Source organism: Papio anubis, chromosome 15, assembly GCF_008728515.1.
Source record: "Papio anubis isolate 15944 chromosome 15, Panubis1.0, whole genome shotgun sequence".
In the NCBI taxonomy this organism is placed as follows: domain Eukaryota; kingdom Metazoa; phylum Chordata; class Mammalia; order Primates; family Cercopithecidae; genus Papio; species Papio anubis.
Window position 1 is genome coordinate 557,705 of NC_044990.1, and position 13,036 is coordinate 570,740.

General features: G+C 47.8%; 1 protein-coding gene across 3 annotated transcripts in view; it reads left to right on the forward strand.

The window, feature by feature from the left end:
• Positions 1–2,218: 2,218 nt before the first annotated feature.
• CRYL1 (crystallin lambda 1) overlaps positions 2,219–13,036 on the forward strand; it is a 113,532-nt gene continuing 102,714 nt past the window's right edge. Inside the window, exon 1 of one of the 3 annotated variants that reach the window (XM_003913646.4) lies at positions 2,219–2,345. In XM_003913646.4, the coding sequence (XP_003913695.1) occupies positions 2,305–2,345 (41 nt within the window). In that variant the 5' untranslated portion in view covers positions 2,219–2,304. Of the gene's footprint in view, positions 2,346–11,886; positions 12,667–13,036 lie in introns of those variants that run through there. The other 2 variants (XM_009191586.3, XM_017951112.3) reach the window with 2 other exon arrangements.

Below are 13,036 nucleotides of genomic sequence, written 5' to 3' on the forward strand. Positions count from 1 at the left end.
CTCCCGAGTAGCTGGGGTTACAAGCATGCACTACCACGCCTGGCTAATTTTGTATTTTTATTAGAGATGGGGTTTTGCCATGTTGGTCAGGCTCATAGCCTGAGCTCAAGACCTCAGGTCAGACCTCAGGTATCCACCCACCTCGGCCTCCCAAAGTGCTGGAATTACAGGCATAAGCCACTGTGCCCAGGCCCCAAATTTTTATTTGTAGAAATGGGGTCTTGCTATGTTGCCTAGGCTGGTCTCAAACTCCTGGCTTCTAGCCATCCTCCCACCTTGGCCTCCCAAAGTGCTGGGATTATTACAGGTGGGAGCCACTGTGCTCAACCTTATTTATTTATTTATTTATTTATTTATTTATTTAAGACGCAGTCTTGCTCTGTCGCCCAGGCTGGAGTGCAGTGGCGCAATCTCGGCTCACTGCAAGCTCTGCCTCCAGGTTCAAACCACTCTCCTGCCTCAGCCTTCCGAGTAGCTGGGACTACAGGCATCCGCCACCATGCCTGGCTAATTTTTTGTAATTTTAGTAGAGATAAGGTTTCACCGTGTTAGTCAGGATGGTCTTGATCTCCTGACCTTGTGATCTGCCTGCCTCGGCCTCCCAAAGTGCTGGGATTACAGGCGTGAACCAAGTGCCTGGCCTTTTTTTTTTTTTTCCAAAGTGTCAGCTCATATGAATATTTTTGATTCAGTTCTAACATCATTGTTTCTCTTTAAACTTTTTGTTTATATAATTAAACCTTATGTTCTCTTATGGTGAAATATTTGTGCCAAACAAAATCAAATTTATTTTTGGCTTAACTGAAATACTAAAAAATAAAAATACTAATACTTGTATTGGTTTGAAAAATAAAACTACCACGTGAAGTTCAAGATTTTCTTTATAGTCCTTTTTGTCTTGAGACTGTATCTCAGTAAGAGTGGTTTCTGGAGTTACTTGTGATTCTCATGTCATATGGTTGCCTAAGAACATTTTCAGTTTGAAGTGTTGGCATTCAAGCTGTGAGTTCTTAAAAGCTGGCAACTGTGGCCTACTTGTCTTCCCTTGTGGTAATATTGAGCTATTAAAGGAGTGCATTAATCAATCCTACCTGACTTTGTGAAACAGTGGAAAAACATAAGAAATTCAGCCTCTGAAGTCTGTCCTGTTTGATTTTACGATCATCTGGCCCAGGCAGCAGCTGAGTATGTGGTTATATGTGCAGTATTTATTTATGGGCTTCTGGGTCGGGTGGGGACTCGGAGAACTTTCCTGTCTAGCTAGAGGATTGTAAATGCACCAATCAGTGCTCTGTGTCTAGCTAGAGGATTGTAAATGCACCAATCAGTGCTCTGTGTCTAGCTAGAGGATTGTAAATGCACGAATCAGTGCTCTGTGTCTAGCTAGAGGATTGTAAATGCACCAATCAGTGCTCTGTGTCTAGCTAGAGGATTATAAATGGACTAATCAACACTCTGTAAAATGGACCAATCAGCATGATGTGGGCAGGGACAGATAAAAAAATTGGTTTTATTTTTCAAACCAATACAGGTATTACTATTTTAATTTTTTTTGTATTTCAGTTAAGCCAAAAATAAATTTGATTTTGTTTGGCACGAAGACTTCACCATAAGAGAACATAAGGTTTAATTATATAAACAAAAAGTTTAAAGAGAAACACGATGTTAGAACTGAATCAAAACTATTCATATGAGCTGACACTTTAAAAAAAAAAAAAGCCCAGCCCCGGGCTCCAAGGCGGCCAGGAGTCAGGGCACCAGCGCATTTCCTCTTTCCGACACATGAACCCAGTGCGGCGCGTGCTCCGCGGGGGATTCAGCCGCGTCCTGCCGCCGCGCAGATGAACGCCTCTGGTGCTAACGTGTCGCCGTCCCCGCGCCCAGTGCGCACCTGGCGGCGGCGCCGGGCGTGCTTCAGAGACGAGTCAGCAAAGGGGACACTCTCTGACGGTTTCTCCAGGGCGCTTTAGCGCTAGAGCCGGTGCCATCCTGGCCGCGCCCCCTCCTGAGACACGGTGAATGCTGCGCGTCACAAGCGCGTGGGCTTCCCGCTCCCCCCAACCCCGACGTGCCCCCGCGCTGGTCTTGCACCTGCCCACGAGGGTCGGCGCGCGGGGCGTCTCCGGTTGTCTCCGGCCCGCGACGCGCAACCCCCTCCCCGGCCGGGACCCAGCGGCCCTCCCCGCCCTCCCGGTCCGCGCGCGCAGCCAATGGGCGCGGGACCCGCCCTCCCCGGAGCGCCGAGCTCCGAGCTCCGCCCGCGCCTGGTCCCAGAGCCCGCGGCGCCGCGTCCCCGGCCCAGCCATGGCGTCCTCCGCGGCCGGCTGCGTGGTGATCGTCGGCAGGTAAAGGGCTCCGAGCCGCGCTGCTGCCCCTGGAGCCCGGGGAGACGCCGGGGACGTGGTTCCCGCGTGTGGGGCCCTCGGGGTGGGCGCCGGGTCGCTGTCCCCGCCCCCGCCTCTGGTCCTCCGACGCCCTGCGCCCTGCGGTCCCCGCGGCACTGGCGGGCCCGGGGAGCGGCGCGGCTGGCAGAGCTGGGCAGGTGGAGGCGCCCCGCGGAGCTGGGTCTGCTCACCCGGAGCCGGCGTTGCAGGAGGTTCCGAGGCTGACCGCGCAGGCCGCGGGGCCAGCGCCTCCCGGACCCTGTCGAATGTCGCCGCGCCTGCCCGCAGGTCCCCAGAGAAGTGCCAGGCGCCGTGTTGAACGAAACGAATTCTGGCTCATCCTGCGACGACTGTGTTCTCATCCCCTTTAGAGTGAGAACACTGAGACTAAGCAGGGTACCTAAGGTCACAGCGTTCAGTGACGGAGACGGGACTAGCCCCGCAGGGAAGGTGCCGGCGCCGTCCTATCCGCGACCACGTCGCTGGAGGCCGCGGCAGGTGTTAGGCGAACACACAGGCCGCCCTATTTCCTGGGCGAGGCGCTGTTTCCAGAGGAGAGGTGGGGGCGGTTGAGCCCGGACGGTTTGCTAAGCCTGTCCATTTACAGCCTGAATTCTGCCCAAACTAATTTCTAGTATGTGCTTCCCCCGACACCCCCACCCCCCACGTTTACAATCCTTGCTATTTTTAGTTTTTAAAAAGGGGCATTTGTGTGCACCTTTCTTTGGCCAGCTGTTAGCAGCAATCTATAAGTATGTTAATACTTGCTATTGATAGTTAAAAGCACAGTTTTGGTGACTGCTGTTGAGGTGTTGGCCTGCCCCCGACTCCGCCCCCCATCAGTGTACAACCTGGTGTGGAGACCATTTCCAACGTCAGGGTGTTTCCTTCCCATTGAAGGAAAGCATCAGATTCCTTGTTGTCAGCTTTCTTGTCTCCAGAGCAGTGGAGTTAACTGTGCCTTTGTTCTTTCTGGCCCGTGGGTGCCCGTGGTTGAATAGTGACGGCATATTAAAAAGTGCACTTTGGGCCGCGTGCGGTGGCTCACACCTGTAATCCCAGCAAGTTGGGAGACCGAGGCGGGCGGATCATCTGAGGTCGGGAGTTCGAGACCAGCCTGACCAACATGGAGAAACCCTGTCTCTACTAAAAATACAAAATTAGCCGGGCGTGGGGGCGCATGCCTGTGGACCCAGCTACTCTGGAGGCTGAGGCAGGAGAGTCCCTTGAACTGGAGAGGCGGAGGTTGCGGTGAGCTGAGATCGTGCCACTGCACTGCAGCCTGGGCAATAAGACCCAAACTCCGTCTGGAAAAAAAAAAAAAGTGCACTTTGTACAGGTGGTGGTAGTTACCTCTGTCTTGCATTTTATTAATAGTTAATTTTTTTTATCAGAGTGTGTATATATATATACACACACACATCTATATACACAGTTTTCTAAACGCATGGGTGCGTGCACGTGCACACACACACACACACAATTTTAATAGGACAGGGTCTCGCTCTGTCGTCCAGGTTGGAGTGCAGTGGCACCGTCATGGTGGATCTCAACCTTCCAGACTCAAGCCATCCTCTCACAGCAGTCATGTGTCGCCACACCTGGCTGATTTTTAAAATGTTTAGGTAGAGATGGAATCTCACCATCTTGCCCTGGCTGGTCTTGAACTTCTGGGTTCAAGCGCTTTGACCTCCCAAAGTGTTGGGATTACAGATGTGAGCCACCTTGCCTGGCCTTGTATAGCTCCATCATGCCTTGAAGTAGTGTTATGTATGCACCTAATACACATGACGTAAAATTTTAGTTGACTGTGCAGTTATCTGGCTATGGGTGGCTCAGTCTACTGAGGAGAAGCTGCAGTTGACAGTTTACGTCTGATTCCTTGAGGGATGTTGATAAGGAATTTGAGAAAGGCTGCCAAACTTTAAGGACCACATTATTCTCTGGGGCCTCTGCTCATTTCTTTGTTTTCTGGTGTGAAAATCCTGTCTTTCCGCTACTCTCAGCACCTCAGCACACACCCAGCTCTGCCTCTGGGAAGTGCTGGTTTCTTCCCTTCCTTCTTACCACCCTTCTTTCTCTTCCCTCTATTTCTTTCCTAGCCCCATAGGTGATTCCAAGGAGCACCCACTTAACATATAGGGCTTGGTGAATGTAAATTAATTTGCCAAAATCTGGTTCAGTTTCATTCTTAGGTTTCAACAGATCAAAATATACATATTTCAATTTCAGGAGCATACTGTGTTTTCAGCTTTCCTTATCGGTTTATAGATTTCCTCTTGAAAGTACCTGCTAGGAATACAGTCCCACTTAATTCTTTCCCACTGATCTTTTCCCAAAGTTCACTCTTCCTTAGGGCCACTTAGCTGTCCTATAAACATCCAGGGTGAGTGCCTTCAGAATGGTGAGGACTTGAAAGAGGATGAGAGAAATCCTTTGGGCCTAGGGCTGCAGGAAAATCTGGTAGTGATAACTTTTAAAAATGGGAGAAGTCGGGGCATCGTGGCTCATGCCTGTAATCCCAGCACTTTGGGAGGCCTAGGAGGGCGGGTCGCCTGAGGGGTTGGAGACCAGCCTGGCCAACATGGCGAGATCCCGTCTCTAAAAATACAAAAAGTAGCCAGGCATGGTGGTGCATGCCTGTAATCCCAGCTACTCAGGAGGCTGAGGCAGGAGAATCGCTTGAACTCAGGAGGCGAAGGTTGCAGTGAACCAAGATCACACCACTGTACTCCAGCCTGGGGACAGAGTGAGGCTCTGTCACAAAAAAAAAAAAGAAAAAAAAAGAAAAAAAGGAGTAGAAATGGGTACCATGAAGTTAAGTTTGCATTGGAGTAGTGTTCTAAGGCTTTCATTTTGTTAGCCTTACCTTTATAAAACACTGTGTTTCTCAATCACTAAAATGTGAGTTCTGTATTTGTATGCACACTACAAGATTCAGCTTGTAGCCCTTGAGCTTGTTTAGACACAAAATGTTCCTGGTGCGGGGCATGCCCTTTCTCCTGTCCTTCTTTTTAGGGGGCACCCTTCTTCAGGATCAAGCTCAGGGACTGTCTCCTCCAGGAAAAGGTCTGCTTCTGGGATTTTCCCCTAAGGGTAGAAACCGTATTGTTGCCATTTGTATCCACCATGCCTGGTCCCAGTAGACAGATATTTGAGCATTGGTAACAGAGACTGCTTATTTTTTAACTGATGTGCTTTGTGAAGGGCTTAGTAGTATGTTGTTTTATATCAAGAAAAACATCCCATAAACTAGAAAAGCAAAAAAGAAAGGCATCCTATAAACTAGAGTCTCCTTCATTTTTTTTTTTTTAATTCCAAAATTTTGTTTGGGGTGATTGTAGTTTTTTTTTTTTGAGACGGATTCTTGCTCTGTCCGGCTCAGGCTGAAGTGCAACGGCACCGTCTCAGCTCACTGCAACCTCTACCTTCCGGGTTCAAGCAGTTCTCCTGCCTCGGCCTCCCAAGTAGCTGGGACTACAGGCACACACCACCATGCCTGGCTAATTTTCGTATTTTTAATAGAGACAGGGTTTCTCCATGTTAACCAGGCTGGTCTCGAACTCCTAGCCTCAAGTGATCTGCCCACCCTGGCCTCCCAAAGTGCGAGATTACAGGTGTGAACCACTGCACCTGGCTGTGCATTTTTTATAAGAAACTTTCTGAGGCATGAATTTTCTTTGAAGTGCTGTTCTAGGTATTTTCCTGCTAATTTTTACACACATACACAGCAAACCCTAGGATGCCCCCCTTGCCTTTTGAGTCAGCTTAGGCACTAAATGTGCCCTTTGCAGGAGTTACTTAATAGCTCTTTCTGGCAAAATTTCCATAGTAGACTTAGATCATGAGTGAAGGAAAAGTTTTACTTCAGTTTTTAACCCAGTAAATAAATAACTATAGCTGGAAAGGTACTTTCAAATGTATCTAAAGTGAATTTATTCAAAATTAAGTGACATTAATGATAGAATGGAAGCAATTGTATCACTTTTCTCCCTTGCTGCTTTGCTGCTGTATAACAGAATACATGTTCATCTGCATTCGCCTTTTGTATTACCCATTAAGAGTCATGATTTCTGAAGCTTTAAGGTTTGAAAGGAGGCCAATCAGATGTCACAAGCTCTCAGGACAGGAAGTTAATTACTCTTGGGCCTGATGTCAGGCAGTATTGGGGAACAATACTGAGGGAAACCTGAAACAGAAACCTGAGGGAAACCAAGGCAGGGGACTTGCCAGCTCTGGGGCAGTGCAGTCTGCTCCCTGTGCCTCTGCAGCTTCCTTTGCTCTGTAGATTCCCTCTCCTTGTACTTGCTCACTTTTCTTTCCTTACCTTTGACTTTATCTTGCACATCACTGCCAACCCTAAGGTTACACTCTTTCAAGTATGGTGCCTCTCACTGACTTTTTTTTTTTCTGCATTTTGGGTCCAGTTTTCAGGAGAGGAAACCCAGTGGCCTCAGCTCTGCGCATCCCAGGCTGCAGATGTCACAGGGTGCTCCTAAGCCAGTTGATAGGCTTCTTTGGGTCACGTGTCCAATCCATGTCCAATCAGCAGTGACTGCGTGTGTGGGCGTGAAGGGCGGGGGCGGGGAAGGACACAGGCTGGTCTGCAGGGGTCCGCGTTCTGCTCTGGGTTTTCTACAATGAAGGGGCCAATCTCAAGACTGAAAGGGAAGTGGGGCGCCGTCCAATCACCTGATATTTGATGCCAGAATCCCTGCCGATGGTCAGATACTTGCGGTTCCAAGGATTTGCTGCCTGATTACAGGGGCTGCCTTTCCCTGAGCCACAGCAGCTTCAGGGTAAGACCCAGGCCATGGAAGCAGGTGCATTAGCCCCAGACCAAAGTGCCACACTCCCTCCCGCCTGATTGCTTCCCCTCTCCAGGGTTCAGACCCTGCAGCCAGCAAACATACAGTTGTTCCCTGCAAACAGAAAAGCACCCTCTGTTGACCCCATTTTTCCCTCTGGTAATTGCCACATTGCTCCTCAAAACTTAATAAAGTTATCCATATTGTCTCCAGTTTCTTTCTTCCTATCCATATTCTCTCTCTTAACTTTGTATTATGGAACCATTTCAAACTGTGTTAAAGTTGAGAGAACAGTGCAATGAACCCTAAGGTACCTTCTCCCACCCCCTCAACTTCAACAATTATTAACACATGCCTTATCTGGTTTCAGTTATTCTCCCTTCTCTGGATTGTTCTGAAACAAATGCCAGGCATTGAATCATTTCATCTATAAATATGTCAGCATGTATAGTATCTAAGATATGGACTGTTTTAAAAATATATAACCACAATAGCCTCATCATGTGTAAAACATTAACACAATTCCTTAATATCTTCATGTAATATCTTTAAATATCTCTTCCATATTCAAGAGTTCCCTGATTAATTTTTTAAATACTTGGTTTGATTGATTTAGGGTCTAAATAAGGCCCACATGTTATATTTAGTCAATAAGATTTCTTAGTTCTTTCAATCTATAGATTCTCCATCCCTCTCTGGTTTTGTGAAAATTTTCTTGCAGTTTATCTATTGAAGAATTTGAGTCATTTGCCCTGTAAAATTTCCCATATTCTAGGTTTTGCTGAATGTATCCTTTCCCTCTCCTCCCTTCCCCTCCCCACCCTTCCCGTCCCCTTCCCTCCCCTTCCCTCCCCTTCTCTTCCCTTCCCTTCCCAAGACGGGGTCTCACTATGTTGCCCAGGCTGGTCTTAAACTCCTGGGTGCAAGCCATCCACCTGCCTCAGCCTCCTAAAGTGCTGGGATTACAGGCGTGAGCCACTGCACCCAACCCCTGTAGTGTCATTTATCATGTTCCACCGTCCGTTCATTTCCTGAAACTGGTAGTTAGGGCTAAAGGCTCATTTTCTCTTAAACCTACCCTGGGCAGTCTTTCATCAAGCCCACAAATCTGCTCTTGTCATGGTCCCCACCCCCGTTCATCTTGCGAAGCCCAATGGTTAGTCCTCAGTTCAAGTATTCATCAGCAGCGTTTGATGCAGATGGCAGCTCCCTTCACTTCCCTGACCACACCCCCCCACCCACCTCACTAGCGCTCCCTTTGTCCCCATATTCCCCATTAAAGTTGGAGTGTCCCAAGGCTGAATCCTTGGACTTCTTTATCGACATTCACTTTCTTAGAGATCTTACCCAGTCACACACTTTTAGCATTTTCAGTGAGAAATTTGCTAGACCCACCCCTTAGCATTTCTCACTGAAAATGCTAAGGACTACAGGCACCCGCCACCATGCCCACCTAATTTTTTTACATCTATACAGTAAATCCCAAATTAATATCCCAGCCCAGCCCTTGGCTCTGAACCTGGATACTTACAGCCAGTGATTTGCTAGACCTACCCCTTAGCATTTCTCACTGAAAACATCCCATTTTGAACGGATTTTCCCTCCTAACATCTGCTCTGTTGCTAGTCTTTCCCAGCAGAGTTAGTGACATCTCCATCCTTCCTTGTCCAAAAGAAACTTGGCACTGTCCTCCATTTTTCTTTTTCTCACACCCACATGCAACTCACGAGCAATTCTTCTTGGCTGTACTGTGAAAATATTGCATCTTCATTTCTCAGCTGACCACTTTCCAGCACCCCCTCTGCCTCCGTCCTGGTCCTGCCTCCCGTCACATCGGGCACCAGCCTCCTGACACCCAGCTGGTCTCCCAACTTCCATCTTTGCCCATCTGCAGTATATTCTTAGTAAGGCAACTAGAATGTCCCTTTAAAAACAAGTCAGATGATATATTTTGTCTACAACCTTCTATTAGCCAACTGTCTCACTCATTAAAGCCCAAAATCCGTCCATTGCTTCTGAGGTGCCGTGAAATGGGCTCAGCGCTCTCTCCTTCCCTTTGACCTCATTGTCCCTCCTTCCTCTCCCCCTACCGCCCCTCCAGCAGAGCACCAGCCTTGCTGATCTGGACCAGCTGGGCAAACAGACTCTGCCAGGAACACTTGTTGCAGAAATACACTCATGGCTTGGCCCCTTACCTCCTTTGCTAAAATGTCACCTTCCCAGTGAGACAGTCCCTGGTGGCACTTTTAACATTTCTCTGCCTCCCAGTCCCTACTCCCCTGCTTTCTTTCTCCCTAGTGCTTTTGCTTTAGTTTGTTGTCTGTCTACCTACTATGAGCTCCTTGGGGTCAGGAACTGGGCAGTGCCTGCACATGGTAGGTGCCCTTTACGTATTTCCTCAGTGAGTCATCATTGCCTTCCGATTAACCCCATGGCAAGAGCCAGCTGACCGTTATCTCGTATTTGTCATTTGATAACCGTGGCTTTTTCACATTTATTTAGCCTCTACAACGTGCCAGGAATATGAAGGTGAGCGCTAGTGCATAGAGTTTACCCTGTTGAACGAACAAATTCATACAGCTCACTAGCATTGAAAGTGGAGACGGAGTTCCCGCGGTTGTCGCCGAAGAGCAGTATGCGATCTCGCCACTGCAGCGTCACTTCCAGTGTTCACGCTTTATTCTCCGCCTCAGCTCTCCCGGCATGACTGCTGCGCTGGGGCCACATCACACCGTCACTTTGATGAGACGGGTTTCACTGTATTCCACTCCCCGACTTTGTGATCCGCTTCCGCCGCGGTTTCCCAGTATAGATTACAGGCTAACGCTGCTCGCTTTTGGAGACGGAGTTCTCTGTCGCCCAGGCTGGAGTGAGTGGCGCGATCTCGCTCATCGCAGTCCGCCTCTCGGGTTCCCCGGCCATTCTCCTGTCTCTTTAGTTTTCCCGGAAGTTGACTACAGGGCGCCATACCTCACTTCAGCTTTCAATTTTTGTTTTAGAGATTTGTTTCACTGCAGCAGCTAGGATGGTCTCGATTCTTCCTGATCTCGGTGGATCCGCCTGCCTGCCTCCCCAGAGCTGGGATTACAGGGTGCATGAGCTAGCTGCTGCCACTTAGAACATTGTTTTTATTTTAAACTCACCATGCAAAATTTACTTTTTGAGATGGAGTTTTGCTTGTTGCCCAGGCTGAGGCAGGCTGTGATCTCTGTGCCCACTGTAATCCCTGCAATTCTAAGTTCAAGTGATTCTCCTGCCTCAGCCTCCAGAGCAGCTGGGATTATAGGTGCACACCACTCTGGCTAATTTGTGTGTATTTTTAGTAGAGATGGAGTTTCCACCGCATTGGCCAGGCTGGTCTTGAATCCCACCAGATATCCACCCACCTTGGTTTCCTAAAGTGTCTGGATTATGGTATGAGCCATGGCAATTCCAGCCACAAGATTTCTAAATTCTGAAACAATTTGCAATCTACAACATTGCACCCGAAAGCATTTTGGAATGAGGCCCACTGCCTATACCGTAGATGAGCCATCTGCTCCTGTCTCTCCATCCAGTCCCAGGCTTGCATGCCCATATAAGGTGGGTGCCAGAGGTAGAATTTTTTTCAGAGTTTTGTCCCAGGGTAAAGACTGTATTGAGAAAATTGACTTTGGGTAGAGCAAGATTACCTTCTTTTTTAGACAGGGTCTTGCTTCATCGGAGGCTGGAGTACAGTGGCGTGATCGTAGCTCACTGCATACTGCATCCTTGAACTCCTGGGCTCAAGTGATCCTCCTGCCTCAGCCTCCTGAGCAGCTGGGACCACAGGCACGTGCCCCTACACCCAGCTAATTTAAAATTTTTTTGTAGAGACGCAGTTTCCCTCTGTTGCCCAGGCTCTTCTTGAAGTTCGGAGTTCCAATTATCCTCCCGCCTCAGCCTCCCAAAGTCCTGGGATTACAGGCATGAGCCAAGCCTGTTCAGGATTGTCTTTTGCTCTCCAGTCCCTAGGAGAACAAAGCCAGGTGCTGAGGCTTGAAGAGGGGCCAGGGAAACTGCGATTGAAATGTTACAAATACATGTTTTCTCCAGGCTAGTGAGAAAGTGCCCACTTGCCTTCTGGTGGGGTAGGTAAGCCTTTCCAACTCAGAGTCATCCTTTTGCAGCGTCAGTTAGTGTTCATTTTTTAAAAAAATGTTTTTTAAACTTTTAAACCACATTTAGCCATAGTAAAATACACATAACATACAATTTGCCTTTTTTTTTTTTTTTGAGACGGAGTTTCACTCTTTCACCCAGGCTGGAGTGAAGTGGTGCCATCTCTGCTCACCACAACCTTCCCCGGTGTTCAAGTGATTCTCCTGCCTCGGCCTCCTGAGTAGCTGGGATTACAGGTGCCCGCCACCATACCTGGCTAATTTTTGTATTTTTAGTAGAGACGGGGTTTCACCATGTTGGCCAGGCTGGTCTCGAACTCCTGACCTCAGGTGATCCACCTGCCTCAGCCTCCAAAAGTGCTGGGATTACGGGTGTGAGCCACTGCACCTGGCCCAATTTGCCATTTTAACAGTTCTTAGTGTACAGTTGAGTAGTGTTAGGTATGTTCCCATTGTTGTGCAACCAATTTCCAGAACTTTTTCATCTTGCAGAATTAAAACTTTGTACCCATTGAACAACAGCTGCTCATTCCCTCCAGCCCCAGCCCCTGGCATCCACCCTTCTAGCTTTCTGTCTCTATGGTTGCCTCAGGTAAGTGGAATCATAGGGTATTTGTCATTTTGTGACTGGCTTGTTTCATTTAGCAAAATGTCCTCAAAGTTCATCTGTGTTGTGTCATGTGTCGTTTCTTTTTAGGGCTGAGTTAGTGTTTATTCTTAAAAGCCTAAGACTCTGAATATAGATAGCTGTTTTTGCATTCACACCTTAAGGCAACTCCCTACATTATGCCAAATGTGATATTTGTTTCCCCCTCACCCTTCTACTCAACTAAATTTAAGTATTATTATTATTATTAATTATTATTATTCACTGGCTCCATCCACTCTTATGAAAATTGAAGTAGTATTGCTGTACATTTTTATGGCAGGAGTTGGTTGTCAAAGCATGTTTACAAACATTTATTTTTAAAAACAGCAATACGGAGCTGTAATTCACCCATTTAAAGTGTACAATTCAGTGGTTTTAGTATATTCACAAGGTTGTGCATCCATCGCCACAATCAATTTTACAACATGCTCATCATCCCAAACCTTGGACTAGCTGTCACTCTTCACTCCTTCCTCCCCTAGCCCTGGGCAACCACAAATCTGCTTCCTGTCTCTATGGATATGTCGCTTCCGGACATTTCATAAATGGAATCATACAATACGAGAACCTTTGTGACTGGCTTCTCCCACTCAGCATAATGTTGTCAACATTCATCCGTGTGGCATGTATCGGCATTTCATTCCTTTAACACTTACCTTGTAGGGTTGTTGTAAAGATTAACATAGGTAAGACCTGTGGTATGTTTAATGGTGCCTGGCACCTAATCCATGCTGAAATGTGGGTGGCAGCGGCAGGGGCAGTGGCAGTCATTATTGGGGAGGACAGGGCAGATGCTCGCTCTGTTCTTTTAAGTTAATTAAGTGACTTGCCTAAGACATGGCCAAATGGAAGTTCACTAACAGGTCTTGAGTCTCCACAGTACCCTGCTACCTCCTGACTGTAATATTTTGTTTCAGCGTTGAGACGTGATAAATACCTGAGATGCTGCGGGGCTCCATGTGGGATATGAATACCAGCACCGGAGTTGAGGGCTCAGGGGCTCCTGGGTGGAAACAGTTAACATTTAAAATAAATAATGTTATCAAAATGTATACT